The sequence below is a fragment of the Lycorma delicatula genome, chromosome 1, assembly GCF_047948215.1.
Source record: "Lycorma delicatula isolate Av1 chromosome 1, ASM4794821v1, whole genome shotgun sequence".
In the NCBI taxonomy this organism is placed as follows: domain Eukaryota; kingdom Metazoa; phylum Arthropoda; class Insecta; order Hemiptera; family Fulgoridae; genus Lycorma; species Lycorma delicatula.
This window is the reverse complement of record NC_134455.1, coordinates 151559211-151573575: the sequence shown is the minus strand read 5'-3', so window position 1 is coordinate 151573575 and position 14365 is coordinate 151559211. Positions and strand designations below refer to the sequence as shown.

The 14365-nt window shown below is 29.9% G+C and overlaps 1 protein-coding gene across 2 annotated transcripts; it reads right to left on the bottom strand.

The window, feature by feature from the left end:
• Positions 1-4965: 4965 nt before the first annotated feature.
• LOC142324197 (uncharacterized) lies at positions 4966-9417 on the bottom strand. 2 transcript variants are annotated; one of them, XM_075364972.1, is made up of 3 exons: positions 8825-9417; positions 8587-8791; positions 4966-6150 (listed from the first exon to the last, which is right to left on the bottom strand). In XM_075364972.1, exons 1-3 carry the CDS (start codon positions 9392-9394, stop codon positions 5048-5050), a joined length of 1878 nt encoding a protein of 625 aa, XP_075221087.1. In that variant the 5' UTR covers positions 9395-9417; the 3' UTR covers positions 4966-5047. The 2 variants fall into 2 exon arrangements, with proteins under 2 accessions (XP_075221087.1, XP_075221076.1); XM_075364961.1 differs by having other exon boundaries at positions 8587-9417.
• Positions 9418-14365: the final 4948 nt, after the last annotated feature.

The following is a 14365-nucleotide window of genomic DNA, read 5'->3' as shown; positions in this document are numbered from 1 at the left end:
CAAAATCCTACCCTACTAAACGGCATTTGTGTATGTGTCTCTCTCTGTCTGTGTGTGCGTCTCCATTAGCTTAGCAGCGGAATTTACTTATCACTAGAGGAAAATTCCGATTCGTTAGTACGTTTCTCGTGGTCGTAAGGTGTATACTTGTCGTTATATTCTCATATACAGAATGTTTATAAAATGGTGCGCTGGCTATAATTTTTTTGGATTCAACAAACAAAAAATATCCCTAGGATAAATGGCAATTTCTCCTTCGTTCTCTTCTTTTCTGCCATTTTCTACCTAATAATAACATTCCGAGACGCCGCCCGCCAGGGCAACCCACCCGGAGGGCCTAGCTGCGGAGGCGTGCCGTAGGCACGCCCTGCAACTAGTAATGAAATAAAATATTAAAAAAAGAGAAAAATCGCACTACTACGTTTTTGGATTAATGAGATTTGATTGTATATCGTTTTAAAACTTAACAGCTTCTTGTTACTATGTTGTCTGCGTTATTATTTAATAACAAAAGACAATAGAAGTTAATTTAGAATCTAAAATATTTTAACGGTTCCCTTTTTATATATATTAATAAATCAGTCGCTTTATGTTAATCGCATTAATTGACTGCTGATAAGTTTAAAGGTTACCTCGCTTCATAATTAAAGTAAAAAATTTTAGGGTAATTTATTATACCTATCGAACATCAAATATCTTCTGATGTTTATAGATAAAATACAGGTGGAATTAAAAAGAGTTAAAGCCGATTTTGACTCCACCAAATCAACTTTTAAAATATTTCTATATACAAAATCCAGAAAAAAATTCAAATTTTATTCGTTTAATTTGTGTTTCCTTAAATCTTTTACAAAAGTATCGACCGCTGAACATAAAACATATTTTTCACAACAATAAAAGGGACAGTTTCTCAGTTTTAAATGGCTAAAAATAATTTTTTTGTAATAATTACTTCTGCACTTTTTTATCTGAAAAGAGTTTTGTACTAGAAAAGATAGAAAATAATGGATTTCCATTCAAAACTTAAAAAAATTTGTTATTATTAGTTTAACGAGTTTTATAAAAAAAATGAATGTGTTATAAAAAAATTATGAACTTTAATTCTTATACTGTTATCTTTTTCTTAAGTGAATCCTAACAAAAAAGCTATCATTATATCTTTTCATTAGAAGGGCGGATTGTTTGGAGAAATTTACAAATTAAGATAAAGTACAGTTTCAATCAGGTTATGATAAGTCCATTTTGCAAGATTTCTTGGAACGGTTTGGTCATTCATGGGTGATGCAAAATTTGAGATAAACGAATATTATCGAAAGGTCATTGAACATAAAAGGATATTCATTGAACTCTCTTAACTGTTATTCTACGAAAATACGAACTCTCGTTTAAGGGTATTGAAAGACAATCTGCATCGTTGTCAACTAAACTATGCAAATAGCAGTGTATTGTATTATTGAAGTCCAAGACCTTTATTAGATAGATCCAAAGCCGCTTTATTTTGTAAATCTATCGAGTGAATTTTTAGAAACAAAACTAGCTGGTGTCTAAAACGAAACTGCGACATACATTTTGACACGTGATAAAGTTTTAAATTGTTGAAAAATCATTAAAAATGCTAAAAATTGTGAAGTCCAGCAAAACCCTCTGTTGCAGATTTTTTTTCAGATCTCACTATTCTGGAAAATTATTTTCCCCTTAACAGCCAGATGTGTAACAGAACACCACTAACACTGACATTATTTTTGGATTGTTTTTCTTTTTACAAATTTCGACGTTTCATAGTTACCTAATTCCAAACGATGTTATCTTTTAAATTATCGTGAAACAAAACAAATGGGGATAATGTTTGTATGTGTGTTGGCGTGTAAGCCAAAACCTAATAAACTTTTACTGGAAAAACCGATTTTGATCAAATTTGACACAAAAAACATGAGGTAATTTGTTGGTAAAAGTGAACGGTCAATATCTCCAGTGGGTGGGGTAGATATTTTTTTTGGAATCAATTTTCTCAAAATTTTGCGAACATAACCTTACTTTATATTACAGCCCAGCTTTATAATATCTAGCTATTATAGCTTAGTAATTGGGTACATGCTTACCTTACTATTTAAAAAAGAAATTCCTCCCAATTCTCCCCTTCGTCAAAAATCGAAAAAAAAATGTTATGTCTTATGCACAGTAGTTGTACAATCAACCCACAGAAAATGCTTTGAGGCCAATATTGGGGGGTAGGGTACCCAATAAAATTTTTAAAATATCGATTTCTGGATTTGTAAAAATATCTTTTGGTTTATTTAAACTTTTAATAATGATATTATAATAAGATTTTGTCATAAATTCACCCACCTCCCACAAAAAGATATCTTAGTAACTTTTTTTTGGTTGTACATTCTTTAGTGAATTTTTTTTTAGTTTTTCTCCTTCTTTCATTTAACATAGCAAATGGAGACAAATCAAAGACTTTCTTAGGAAGTGATTTTGGGAGTAGAGGAGCAGAAAAAAGTAAAAAGTTATAGATTTTTTGAATTTTAAAATTTTTTCAATGTACGATTATTTTTCCATTATATAAAAATAAATAAATAATGCCAGGAAAGTGCAACAACTTGGTGGTCAGTCTTTTTTTAATTTAAATCTTAAAATTGAATTGAAAAAGCATCCAAGTTTACTTTGATGTGCGTACTTCTAATTAATATAGCTTAAAATTCAGAAGATTGCCTTATGAACAATTAGGGTAAAAAGATATCTATAAAAATATGATAATATTATCTATTAACTTGAAATCCTTTGTTTTGGGGTTAACATTTTCTGTTTTCATTTTAAAATTAATTTTTCGAAAAAGGTTGCTTGATTGCAGTGTATGCTAACGTTTAAATAATACTTCTTTAAAATTTACTATGAAATATAAAACAAAATTAAAACTTGCACCCCCGTAAAAATACAAAATTCAAATACATTTTTCTCGAAAATATGTTTTTAAGAAACGATTAATTTCTTTCAGTTTTTTACGAGATTTTATCACTTTTTATGGCGTGGTAAAGAAAAATAACAGAAGTGTTATTTGCAATATTAAAATATCGAATAGAACAGAAACTATTAGTAGCTTTTTAAAATGTATTTAATGAAAATGAGATTATTTGTAATGAACATAGGAAATTTATTTATTATTACGAATGCAATTTAGATAGCTCATGCTAAAAAAAGTTTGGTTACGATAATTTCTTCTCTTAATCGATTGTTATTTATAAAAGAAAAGCGAGTTCTCCGCCTGAAAACCGGGTTCCATAGTGCAATATATAGTGATATTAAAATACCTTCGGAAATGTGTGTGCCCTATTCAACAACCCACGGAGCCGATAATTCTGCAACAATATTATCATTAACGATAATATTCTAACAAATTCAACTTCAAAAGAGCCTCGCAACTACCGAGGCTCTCCTGCAATTGGGATCCTGCGATTTTCACTTCTTTCCGCAATTAAAAAGGGTAATTAAGGTTATTCATTTCACCACGGATGATCAGCTGAAGAGGCACAATGAAGTCATAGATCAAGGAAAGAGAGCCAGGATTATTTACTAACGAAATGAGAAAAGTGTTTTACTGTTGGACAAATGCGTAGCTGCAAATGGTGACTACGAGGATAAATAAATGTAGATTTTTGTAGTAAATAAATTGGATTTTTATACTACATTTATATTCGTTATACCACATCTCATTTCATTTGCAAATTATAAACGACTGTGCATTAAATTTCAATAATCACTCGTTTTTTATTGATTTTTATGGATCAAACAGTTTTTTTTATTAACTTTCAAAATATCAGATCAAGTTTAAAGGAATTTATTAGTTGAGTATTAGTGGAAATGAAATATTTAAGTATCTCCAAGGAATTTTTGCATAAAAATTATTTATATTTTTTGGAGTGATGTTCAATATTGTATTTAAATAGCTAGCTTTACTGCTTATGGCTTGCTATTTTACATAATATATTGTCTTTATAGAATATACTTCAATTCATAATATAAAATAACTGTAATTTTGATATGTCAAGTAAATGATTCTGACTGGATCACTGGTTCAGCCAATTTAAAAAAAAAGTGGTTAAGAAGTATTTTCATTAAAAAAAAAACAATTTTTTTGTAACTTAGGGTTAATTAAGTCTATCGTTATTATAACTTGTAGGCTTGTGTAACTAGTTTCTAGGCGTAAAAAAATATTGGTTTAATTTGCTTTAATACTTCGGAATCGATACTAATTTGATATGGGGTAGTTTAATCTAAAAAGAATTATAAAAGTACTATTTAAATAATAATAATATTGTTGTTTGGTTCTTAATACTTCTTTGTCTATATTCAGGTAAGTACCACAATTCATCATAACAAAAAGTGTAAAGTGTGCAATTCATAAAAATGCATCTATTAATAAAACAATATAACAATATTTTAAATAAGTAATAAAACTGATTACATTTTATTATCGTGCTCATATTACTTTATAAATGTGAATCAAATTCATTTGGGAATACAAGGTAAAATATAACATTTTCAATGAAAAGTTTAATTTAAACAATTGATAAAATTAACATTTGGACATTTTCTTTGTAGCAATTGTCAAAATTGTAAAAGTGTTGGTGATGCAGACTAAGAATGCAATATTCTATAAGGTAATCGACATTTTATGAAACTACCACATTTGTCACTTTATTCTGAAATGTCTCAAGTATCGTTCAGTTCATTAATGCAGATTAACGCATGTATAAATTACATAATAATTTTCACGTACATTGCTGTGATTATTGAAGTTGAAAGTCGGGTATTGTGTGGTAGAATTTAATCAGACATGAAACTAAACACCTACTGGTTAAATCTACCTTTGCATAATAATTCTATATTCACAATTGACTAGGTAATTAGGAGTATTTGAAATGAATAAGAAATACATGATTAATAATGGAAATAAAAACAAGATTTATTTCTTAAATTATTTATTTAGTTCTAATAATACATTTTCAATGTTGTATGGTGATTTTTGTATTCAATCTGTTTATATTTAGATTGCCCACTTCAGTGACTGGAACCAGTTTTTGCTGACAGCGTTTTGATTAATTTTACTGATGGAATTTTGGTTATTGTTGTTCTGGTTGTTGTTAGATTGATTGTTCTGGCCATTCTGATTGTTTTGATTATTATTTTGGTTGTTGTTATTGTAACTGAAATTGTTGTTTTGATTTTGGTTGTTGTTATTGTAATCGAAATTGTTGTTCTGATTTTGGTTGTTGTTATTGTTCTTCTGGTTTTGGTTATTATAGTTGTTATTCTGGTTATAGTTGTTATTCTGGTTTTGGTTGTTGTTATTGTAATTATTGTTATTCTGGTTTTGGTTGTTATTCTGATTTTGGTTATTATTGTTGTTCTGGTAGTTGTAATTGCAGTTATTCTGGTTGTTAAAATTGTTGTTATTGTTGCATTGGTTGTAATTATTGCCACAGCTGTTCTGGTAGTTGTTGCAGTTGTTCTGGTTATTGTACTGATTGTTATTGTTGCAGTTGTTCTGGTTATTGTTGTATTGATTCTGGTTCTGGTTGTTGTTGTATTGGTTCTGGTTCTGGTTGTTGAAGTTGTTATTATTGTTTACATTCTGGCCATACTGATTCTGGTTGTTGTTATTGTAGCTGTTTTGATTGTTGTTCTGGTTATTGTTGTAGTTATTGTAATTGTTCTGGTTGTTGTTATTGTTGTTGTTCTGGTTCTGGTTGTTGTTATTATTTTGGTACTGATTCTGATTGTTATTCTGGTTCTGGTTGTTGTTGTAGCTGATTTGATTGTTGTTCTGGTTCTGGTTGTTGTTGTTGTATTGGTTCTGGTTGTTGTTGTTGTGTTGGTTTTGGTTCTGGTTATTGAAGTTATTATTATTGTTTACATTCTGGCCATACTGATTCTGATTGTTGTTGTATTGATTGTTATTTTGGTTCTGGTTATTATTGTTGTAGTAGTTATTTTGGTTCTGGTTGTTGTTATTATTCTGGTATTGATTCTGATTGCTATTCTGGTTCTGGTTGTTGTTGTAGTAGTTGTTTTGGTTCTGGTTGTTGTTATTCTGATATTCGTTTACGTTATTTGACACTGAATTTTGGTTGTTTTCATTGACGTTTCCTAAAAAAAAAGTATAGACATATATATTTTAAATTTACGTAATACACAATAATAAAACTATATATTTTGTAGTACGACGAATTAATTCTGTTTTATTTTCTCATGATATTTTTATAATCCCAGAGTGTAACGTTTTTTAAGAAGTATTTTCATCGTACCAATAAATGCATATCTCAAAAAACTATTGTGCATATCTCAAAAAACTATTGTTGTCATTTATAAGTATATTATATATTAAAAAATGAGTCTAATATTTACAGTCCGTGAGGGCATTCTACTTGACGGATCGAGCTGATTTTTTTTTTATTCTGCTCGAAATGACACACATATATGTCATCAAGCGTCATCGGACCTCAAACGTGAGTCTCCTCTGAAAATTCCTCAAAAAGTCCTCATTTATTACTTAATTTAGGAACTTTCCGAGATAATTATTTACAGGAAAATCAGTGCGAAGGTCTGTCGATACTTCATGACATATCTGCGAGCCATTTCGAGTAGAATAAAAAAAATAATCAGCTCGATCCGTCCAGTGGAACGTCTGAATAGACTGGAATAGGGTTTGAGCACCCATCTTATCTGTGGCAGGAAAAAAAAGAGAAAACAAGGTGGTTGGGGGTGAGAAGTGTTGTAAATGGAATAAGTTTTTAGTTGAATTTTTAAAATATATAACATTACTTTGTAACAATAACGTTGTGAAGCAGCAAGGGGCCACTAGTAGAATTTTTATAATACATAATCAAAAATCCTGAACGTATGCAAAAGCATATAATTATTATTATTATTTTAATAATAAAAATAATTGTAACCTCAATTTGTTTTATATTATCTAGCTTGTTTTTAAAATGTTACACTACTCTATAATTTTGGTTAAAAGAAATAAATAGTTTGCACAAACTTAATTTAAAGGAAGTTTATTAGGTAATAAGTTCTACACACAAATTCAGTTGGGTTAGGTTCTACTAAAGAATAACAAATTACAGACTGATTTTTCTTTCAAGTTTATATAAATTTAACAGTACGTTAAAATATGAAGAATTATTATGTAAAGGTCTGGCCCTAGATCAGAAGAAATTGTTGTAATGGATCAATTTTTTAATGTTTTATTTGTTCATTTTTTTTAAGCAAACGTATTTATATATATATTTTATTATTTATTGGTATGTCTGAATTAAAATTTATAGCATATTAAGTCGTTTTATTAAAATTACTTAATATTGTTGTAGATGTTCCTTTTATTAAATCTGCAGAAGATAAACTGATTACACTATTCTTTGAGAGGAACATTTCTATTATATATATAAATTAACTTATCTTCTACTGATTTTTCGTGCATAACAATCCCTTTGTTTCCGTCTTGCAAATATCTCGGAAATGAGATTTGAAATGACAGACCACGTTCATAAATTGGTAAAAATAGTAAATTTAAAGTATTTTATACCAGTGAGTGGTTATCAAATAAAGCGGGTTCAAATAGGACTCCGATGTAAATGCATAATTTGACCTGTAAAAATAGAATCTGTGCAGGGTAGTTAATGTTTTCGCTGTTAATTGTTTTAATTAGATTTTTACTTTTTTTAAATTAATTTTTGAAAAATTTTGGAACAGTTACTTGTATCAATTTTACTAGTTTAATTACTTAATATCTATTAATTATTTCTACATAAGCTAAAACGATATTATTTAAAAATAAAATAATATTTTTTTAATATTATAGAATGTAAGTATGTTCTACAAAAATATAAATAAATTAAAAAGATTTTTTATACAAGTAAATTTAATAATTAATTAATTAATAATTTTAGATGATTAATCTGACAGACTGAAAAGTTTTAATTAAAACTATAAAAAATAGTCAGTCTCAACAGTTAAATACGGTTTGTTTTAAACTAACGACTGTCATATTGAATTCTGATTTTTACAGTATTAAATAGCCTATTTTAACATATTTTGTATTAGGATATCCACTGGATTAAGATCTTAATGAATCACACCTTCGTAGCTGTGTCAGTTACTCGAGTTTAGCGAAGAGGAAGGAACTTAATTGTGATAACATTCCTCTATTTTTTGTACCATTGCCTGAGAAGTGTTGTATGTGATTCAAATAAATACGCTTTTATCGGTTAGAACCATTTTTTACCTACGTTGATATCTAAAATAGAGCGACGTATTTGCCGTTATCGTTTTGATGGGTAAGCATTGTAACATTTGCATTGCCTAATTGTAATAAATTTCACTACATATTAAAAAATATGGACATATTAAAAAATTTAGGGAAAGTTAAACTTAAGCAGTTAATAATTTGAAGAAAGTCCTACTACAGGATTATTGTTGTATTATTGTTATTAATAATAATTATAACTCTAAACGAAAAAAATGGTATTACACAATCAAATGAAAATTACACAATACATATATTAAACCAAGTACTGTACTTACCATTTTCGTTTTGGTTGTCCTGGTAGTTATTGTTGTTGTTGTTGTTTTGTTGGTTTTGATTATTGTTATTCTGATTGTTATTCACGCTCTGTACATACTGGTTATTGTTTTTCTGATTCTGGAACTGGTTGTTGTTTTGATTCTGAGAGTTCTGATTGTTATTATTTTCGCTGTTGTTGTTGTTGTTGTTATTGAAATCGTTGTTATTGTTGCTGAACTGGTTGTTATTTTGATTGTTGTTGTTCTGGAACTGGTTGTTATTTTGATTGTTGTTGTTCTGATTGTAGTTGTTCTGGAACTGGTTGTTATTTTGATTGTTGTACTGGAATTGGTTGTTGTTGTTGTTTACATTTTGTCCATTCTGGTTGTTATTGTTATTAAACTGGTTACTGTTCTGGTTGTAGTTTTGGAACTCGTTGTTGTTATTGTTGTTGTTCTGGAACTGGTTGTTGTTATTCTGATTATTGTTGTTGTTATTTACATCTTGTCCGTTCTGGTTGTTATTGTTATTAAACTGGTTACTGTTCTGGTTCTGGTTGTAGTTTTGGAACTGGTTGTTGTTATTCTGATTATTGTTGTTGTTGTTATTTACATCCTGTCCGTTCTGGTTGTTATTGTTATTAAACTGGTTACTGTTCTGGTTCTGGAACTGGTTGTTGTTGTTCTGATTTTGTTGCTGATAAATTGGAGTTACGGCATTTTGGTTATTGTATGAATTAGTAAACCATTGCCACTTGCTTTGTCCATAAGGTTGGACAGCGGCAGCAGCGAAACCGACGAGCACTAACAGTACCAATGAAGACTTCATGTTGAAAGCGGTGTTAGCCTACTAACAGTAGCCTTATATACTTATTTGCTGTTATTCACTACTGAATATCAGTGATAAGGTCATAGTTATCTCGCTATTGAAAATAAAGTTAATTAAAAAAAAAACTTTATCGGATAAGTAGATTGTTCTAGTAAAAATATAGTAAAATTTATTGCGAATTTTAACCTTTGTTATCTACACTCGTTTTTTTAATGAAGTATATATTTTAGAAATCAGGTCTAAATATATTTGCTATTATCTTTATGTAATAAAAAAGGCCGGCTAAAAAGACCTGCTTTCTAAAATCTTACACTGCTGTGACTATGTCTTGAAAGTATGAGTAAATACATTCAAATCTCAATCAAAGCTGTTAATGTATTTAAACTTCTTTAATATCAGACTCACAGAAGTTATTATTTAGGTATATATTTATATATATATATATATAACATAACATATATACTATAATATATTAAAAAACTACGTAGGCTTAGGATAGACGTTACTGTCTGCTACTGCTTAACTAAAAAATACCGTTTTACTGTACTTCGTCTTTAGATTTAGAAATCTAAGGAAAAAAACTCTAGATAGATAAGGAAATAAAACTAGAAAGTTTTATTTCCTTATCTTATGTATTCATAAATCAAAGCTTTCTAAAAGATGCAAGCCCGTTAAATAATATTTCAGTACTGTCAGAAATTAGAATAATAGACTTAAATTTTATACAATTGATCAGTAAAAGATAATTACAGATATTATTTTAGCTTAGGGTAACGGTGCTATAACTTCCTTTTCCTTGTACCTGTCTACTGATATGTATAAAAAAACACTGTATTTGCCGTGTTCGTCGGTCTTTAGTTCTGTTTTCAAATTTCTTACATCATTTATCTTTTTTTAAATCGTCTAAATACCTATCTTTCTCCTTCCTTTGGTTTTCTTTTCGTTTATAATTGTTTTAAACCAATTTTACCTCAGTGTGTGACCAAAACCAATAAAATTTTTTTTTTCTTTAGCGTCTTTATTATACTTGAAAATTAAGTATTCGTTTGAATAATCTCTCATTTGTTACTTTTTCATTCTAATTTTTAGTATTTTTCTCAGTTAATTAATTTTAAAACTTTTTACGTTCTATATCTTATCAATCCTTTACTATCCATTATAATAATGGAGTCAACATACAGTAATACACTCCATGCACAACACTTCGAAAAGATTAGGAAAATATATACGGAATGGTAAATTCAACACGAAACAGAAAGCAAAAGAGGGATAAAAAATATGGAGAATAAAAGACACCGACTTATATGTATAACAGCTAAGTTTAAGTTACAGGATTCGGTCTTTAATGCAGGGTCTACAAAAAAAGAAAAACAGAGTTTTAAAGGTATTTAATTTCTTTTAATTTTGACTTTCGGTAATGGAATGGCAAATAAAATCAAAGAATAACTGTTACAGTTTTTCCTTAAAACTGTTCAATGTGAACATCTTTCGTCACGTGGCACGTATATAACCAATAGAAGAGTTTGTTCCTTACTTTAATCAGGAAAAATAAGTAACTCCTGTTACATTTGCTTCGGTGAAAAAGAATAGTTCGTAAACTTGCACTCCGGATTTCGTACAAAACAATTTAGTTTTGAGGAGTCCCTTTCACACTGCAAGAGTTCATGTGAATTCTCTGACCTCCATATACGGATATTAAGCATTTTAACTTTTTACTAAGATGAAATGTTGACTTATTCATTAAACACAATACGATCAAGATAGTCGTCATCACCATGCTGCAACATTTCGATCGCGAATTTGGCAAGTACAAAGTAATCGGTAGGCTTCAAAGCCTAAACAGTTGTTTTCTTAAAATATTCCACACTCTCATTACCGCCATTACTAGTTCGCGGCCGGCCTTCATCGCAAATGTTTTTAGAACTACGAAAGAAAGATTTCCTGAAACTTCCAAGAGTTTCTTCAGTCACTTTTGATCGTTCCTTACGTTTTCTTTTACACAGACATTCGATCGTTTCAAACTGATTATGCCATCGACGAATGTTATTTCCGTTAAGAGGATCAAAATCAACCATTTTATGGAACGCATGTTGTAAACATGCAAGTGTAACTATAGAATCACATTTAGCATACTGTAAAACACGAAAGGGTTTTTGTTCGGTAGTCGCCATCTTTGTAAGAGGTGCTGTCAAGCGGGAATCGATTTACGGCCATACGCAAAACTAACACTGTCCTCTTTTTCGTTGATTCTAACCTTAAATCAGTACTGTACTCGTCATCCAAGAGGCGTAACAAATTAAAACCCCAATATTTTATCTGTTCATTCGGTATAATTCAAAACATTATTAAAATTATTTAATAACATGTACAGTGGTTCGAGTGCACTTGTGTTGTTTTTAAGAGGAATTTTTTTGAAAGTATAAAAACCCATTATTACTACTAAAAAATACGCATCTATCGATTTTAATAACAACGTAATCAGTGGAGGTTTTCCTACTAAATAATTTTTTTGGAAATCGAAGGCCTAAACTTTATATTCATATGGCCTTTCTTCATTAGCTATCACTTTATTTAATTTTTAACCAAACTGTAGTTTTTGTCCTTTGTCCTACCGATATTCTTCTAGCAGCATGAAAAACTAATCTTACCGAGATAATTTTGATATTCAAACGCGTTGTAACACAAAACTTGCAGGAACTTTCAAATAATTCCAAAGACATTTTTTCCGCTCTAGTATTTTTATTTAATAGCTAACTTTAATGCTATTACTGTAATATTGCCGACCGTAGAGTTTAAATGATGTAACTGCGATGGGGAGATTTTTTTTAAATGGAGAAAGGTTATCGGCAAATATTTCAGGAAACTAACGAATGTAAGGAACTTGTAAGAGAGGTTCAGGTTAAGTAAGGAACACAGCTACGAAACATTAGTTTGATAATATTTATAAGATTATTAGATTTTTTAATCGATATTTTCTTTCAGAAATTGTGTGGGGGTTTTTATAAACGTTAAAAGTTTTTAAAACAAAAGCATTCCCTAGAAAGGATGAAATGCCAATGTTACAACTGCATTTAATAAGTAAATTTCTGTAGTGTAACAATGAATAATGTAGTTGTTGACATTTAATAATAAAACTGTTACTTTTATGAAAAAGTAAAATAAAACAGCTAAACAAAGCTATCCATGATCTACTTTTTGGTAGATATGGTTTTTGTTATTCTTATTTATCTACTATGTGTTTAATTTTGTGCTTGTTTAATATTTTTTTTATATCGAGTTAACGTTGACAACTAATTGTTGAAATAGCATAGTTCTTCGTGTTTTGAAGAAAATAATTAATTGTACCAATTACATCTCTATTTTTATCATTAATTTTTATTTAAAATTTTTTAAGAATAGAAATAACTGTTATGGAATATTTTATGGATGATGAGGTGGAAAAAATTGATAGGAAAACGGAATTGCAAACGGGTTTGGAGATAGATATAAAATTGTACATTCATATGAAAATGTAAGTCTTGTAATATTTATATTAAAAGCAGTATTAATACCTTAAATCCTATCTCTCATTTCTTTTATGTGTCATAAGACGAAAAAAGATGACAAAGTGTTGCTTCCAAAAGTTATGCGACAATGGACTACTACGTAGGAAGAAAATTAAGTACAAAATTGAATTATGCAAGTGTGCTAGTAAAATATTATTTCTTCTTATAATTATGTAAGGAAATGATTCTACTCTGAGTATAATTTTGAAATACTGTAATCAAGGTGGCTGTATCTTCCCACCCTCTTGACCAATTGAACCAAAATTAAATGGCATCAACACGATTTAAAAAAAAATCGATTGATGCATTCTAAAGATGTCAACGAAAGCAATAACTGACAAAAAAAATCGGATGGGGCTATGTCAGGGCGCACGGCCGTTGGTTTAACGTGAAACGTTACAGACCTTGGATGAAGTTCCTCCGAGCTGCAGAGACCGACCAACTTATCAGTAGAGTTAATTGGGAGAGCCATCATCGTATTTTCTGAACGAAACTGAAAATCTCCGATGGAAAATTTTAATTCCTTCATTTGGCCAACTCTACAGATAAATTGGCCGGTCTACATCTTCACTCGTTATGTCCATTAGTTCGAGTACAGCAGCGGTAGAGGTGCTTGCGCCGTCGGCATTGTTTACTGATCTCGCCGTGCCAGATTTGCGACGTTCCCGAAACAGTTTCGCTCGCTCAACACCGGACATTGGGTTACCTGTGCGTGACCCGCAACCTCCCCTTTCTAACTATATGCGTAATTTCCGGCTGGCTTTTGCCAGGCTGAGGCTGACATATTTAATTTTTATACATTTTTACGTTTATTTTCCGGGACCACTGTTAGGAATTGCTTCGGAGGATGACATGAATGATTTGTAGCGTGTATGAAAATGCTATGTCTGACCGGGATTCGAACTCGATCAGGATCCCCGGATGAAAGACCGTGATGCAACCACTGGCGTCACGGAGGCCGGCAAGGCCGTGTATCTGGATTGAAATATTTGATTAAAAGATTCGTGTTTCTAACTTTTAATGTTCGGCAATTTTATTGTTTTGTGCTAGATTTTTGATATTATTTTTACTTTGGTTTTATTTCAAACCTAGCATTCTACATAGGCGTCTTACATCGTTGTAATTTTTAAGGTAAATTTTAATTATCAATTTTTTATCTTTTCATATGGTCATTTTGTGTTCGCGTGCTGATAACGATACCTCGTTGTGGGCCCAGGAAAAAAATCGACATTTTTAATTAAATGTTTCCGGTCTTAAATTAATTAATACAATACATTTTGAAAGCATACTATTCTATAAAAAATGTTCAAACTACATCTACAGATTGGCAATGCGCTAACATTAATTACTGTTTGTTTATAACTTGTATCATGGTTTGGCGGTATATATACAAACTCGTCAATTATACGCTTTTTCAAGTCAATAT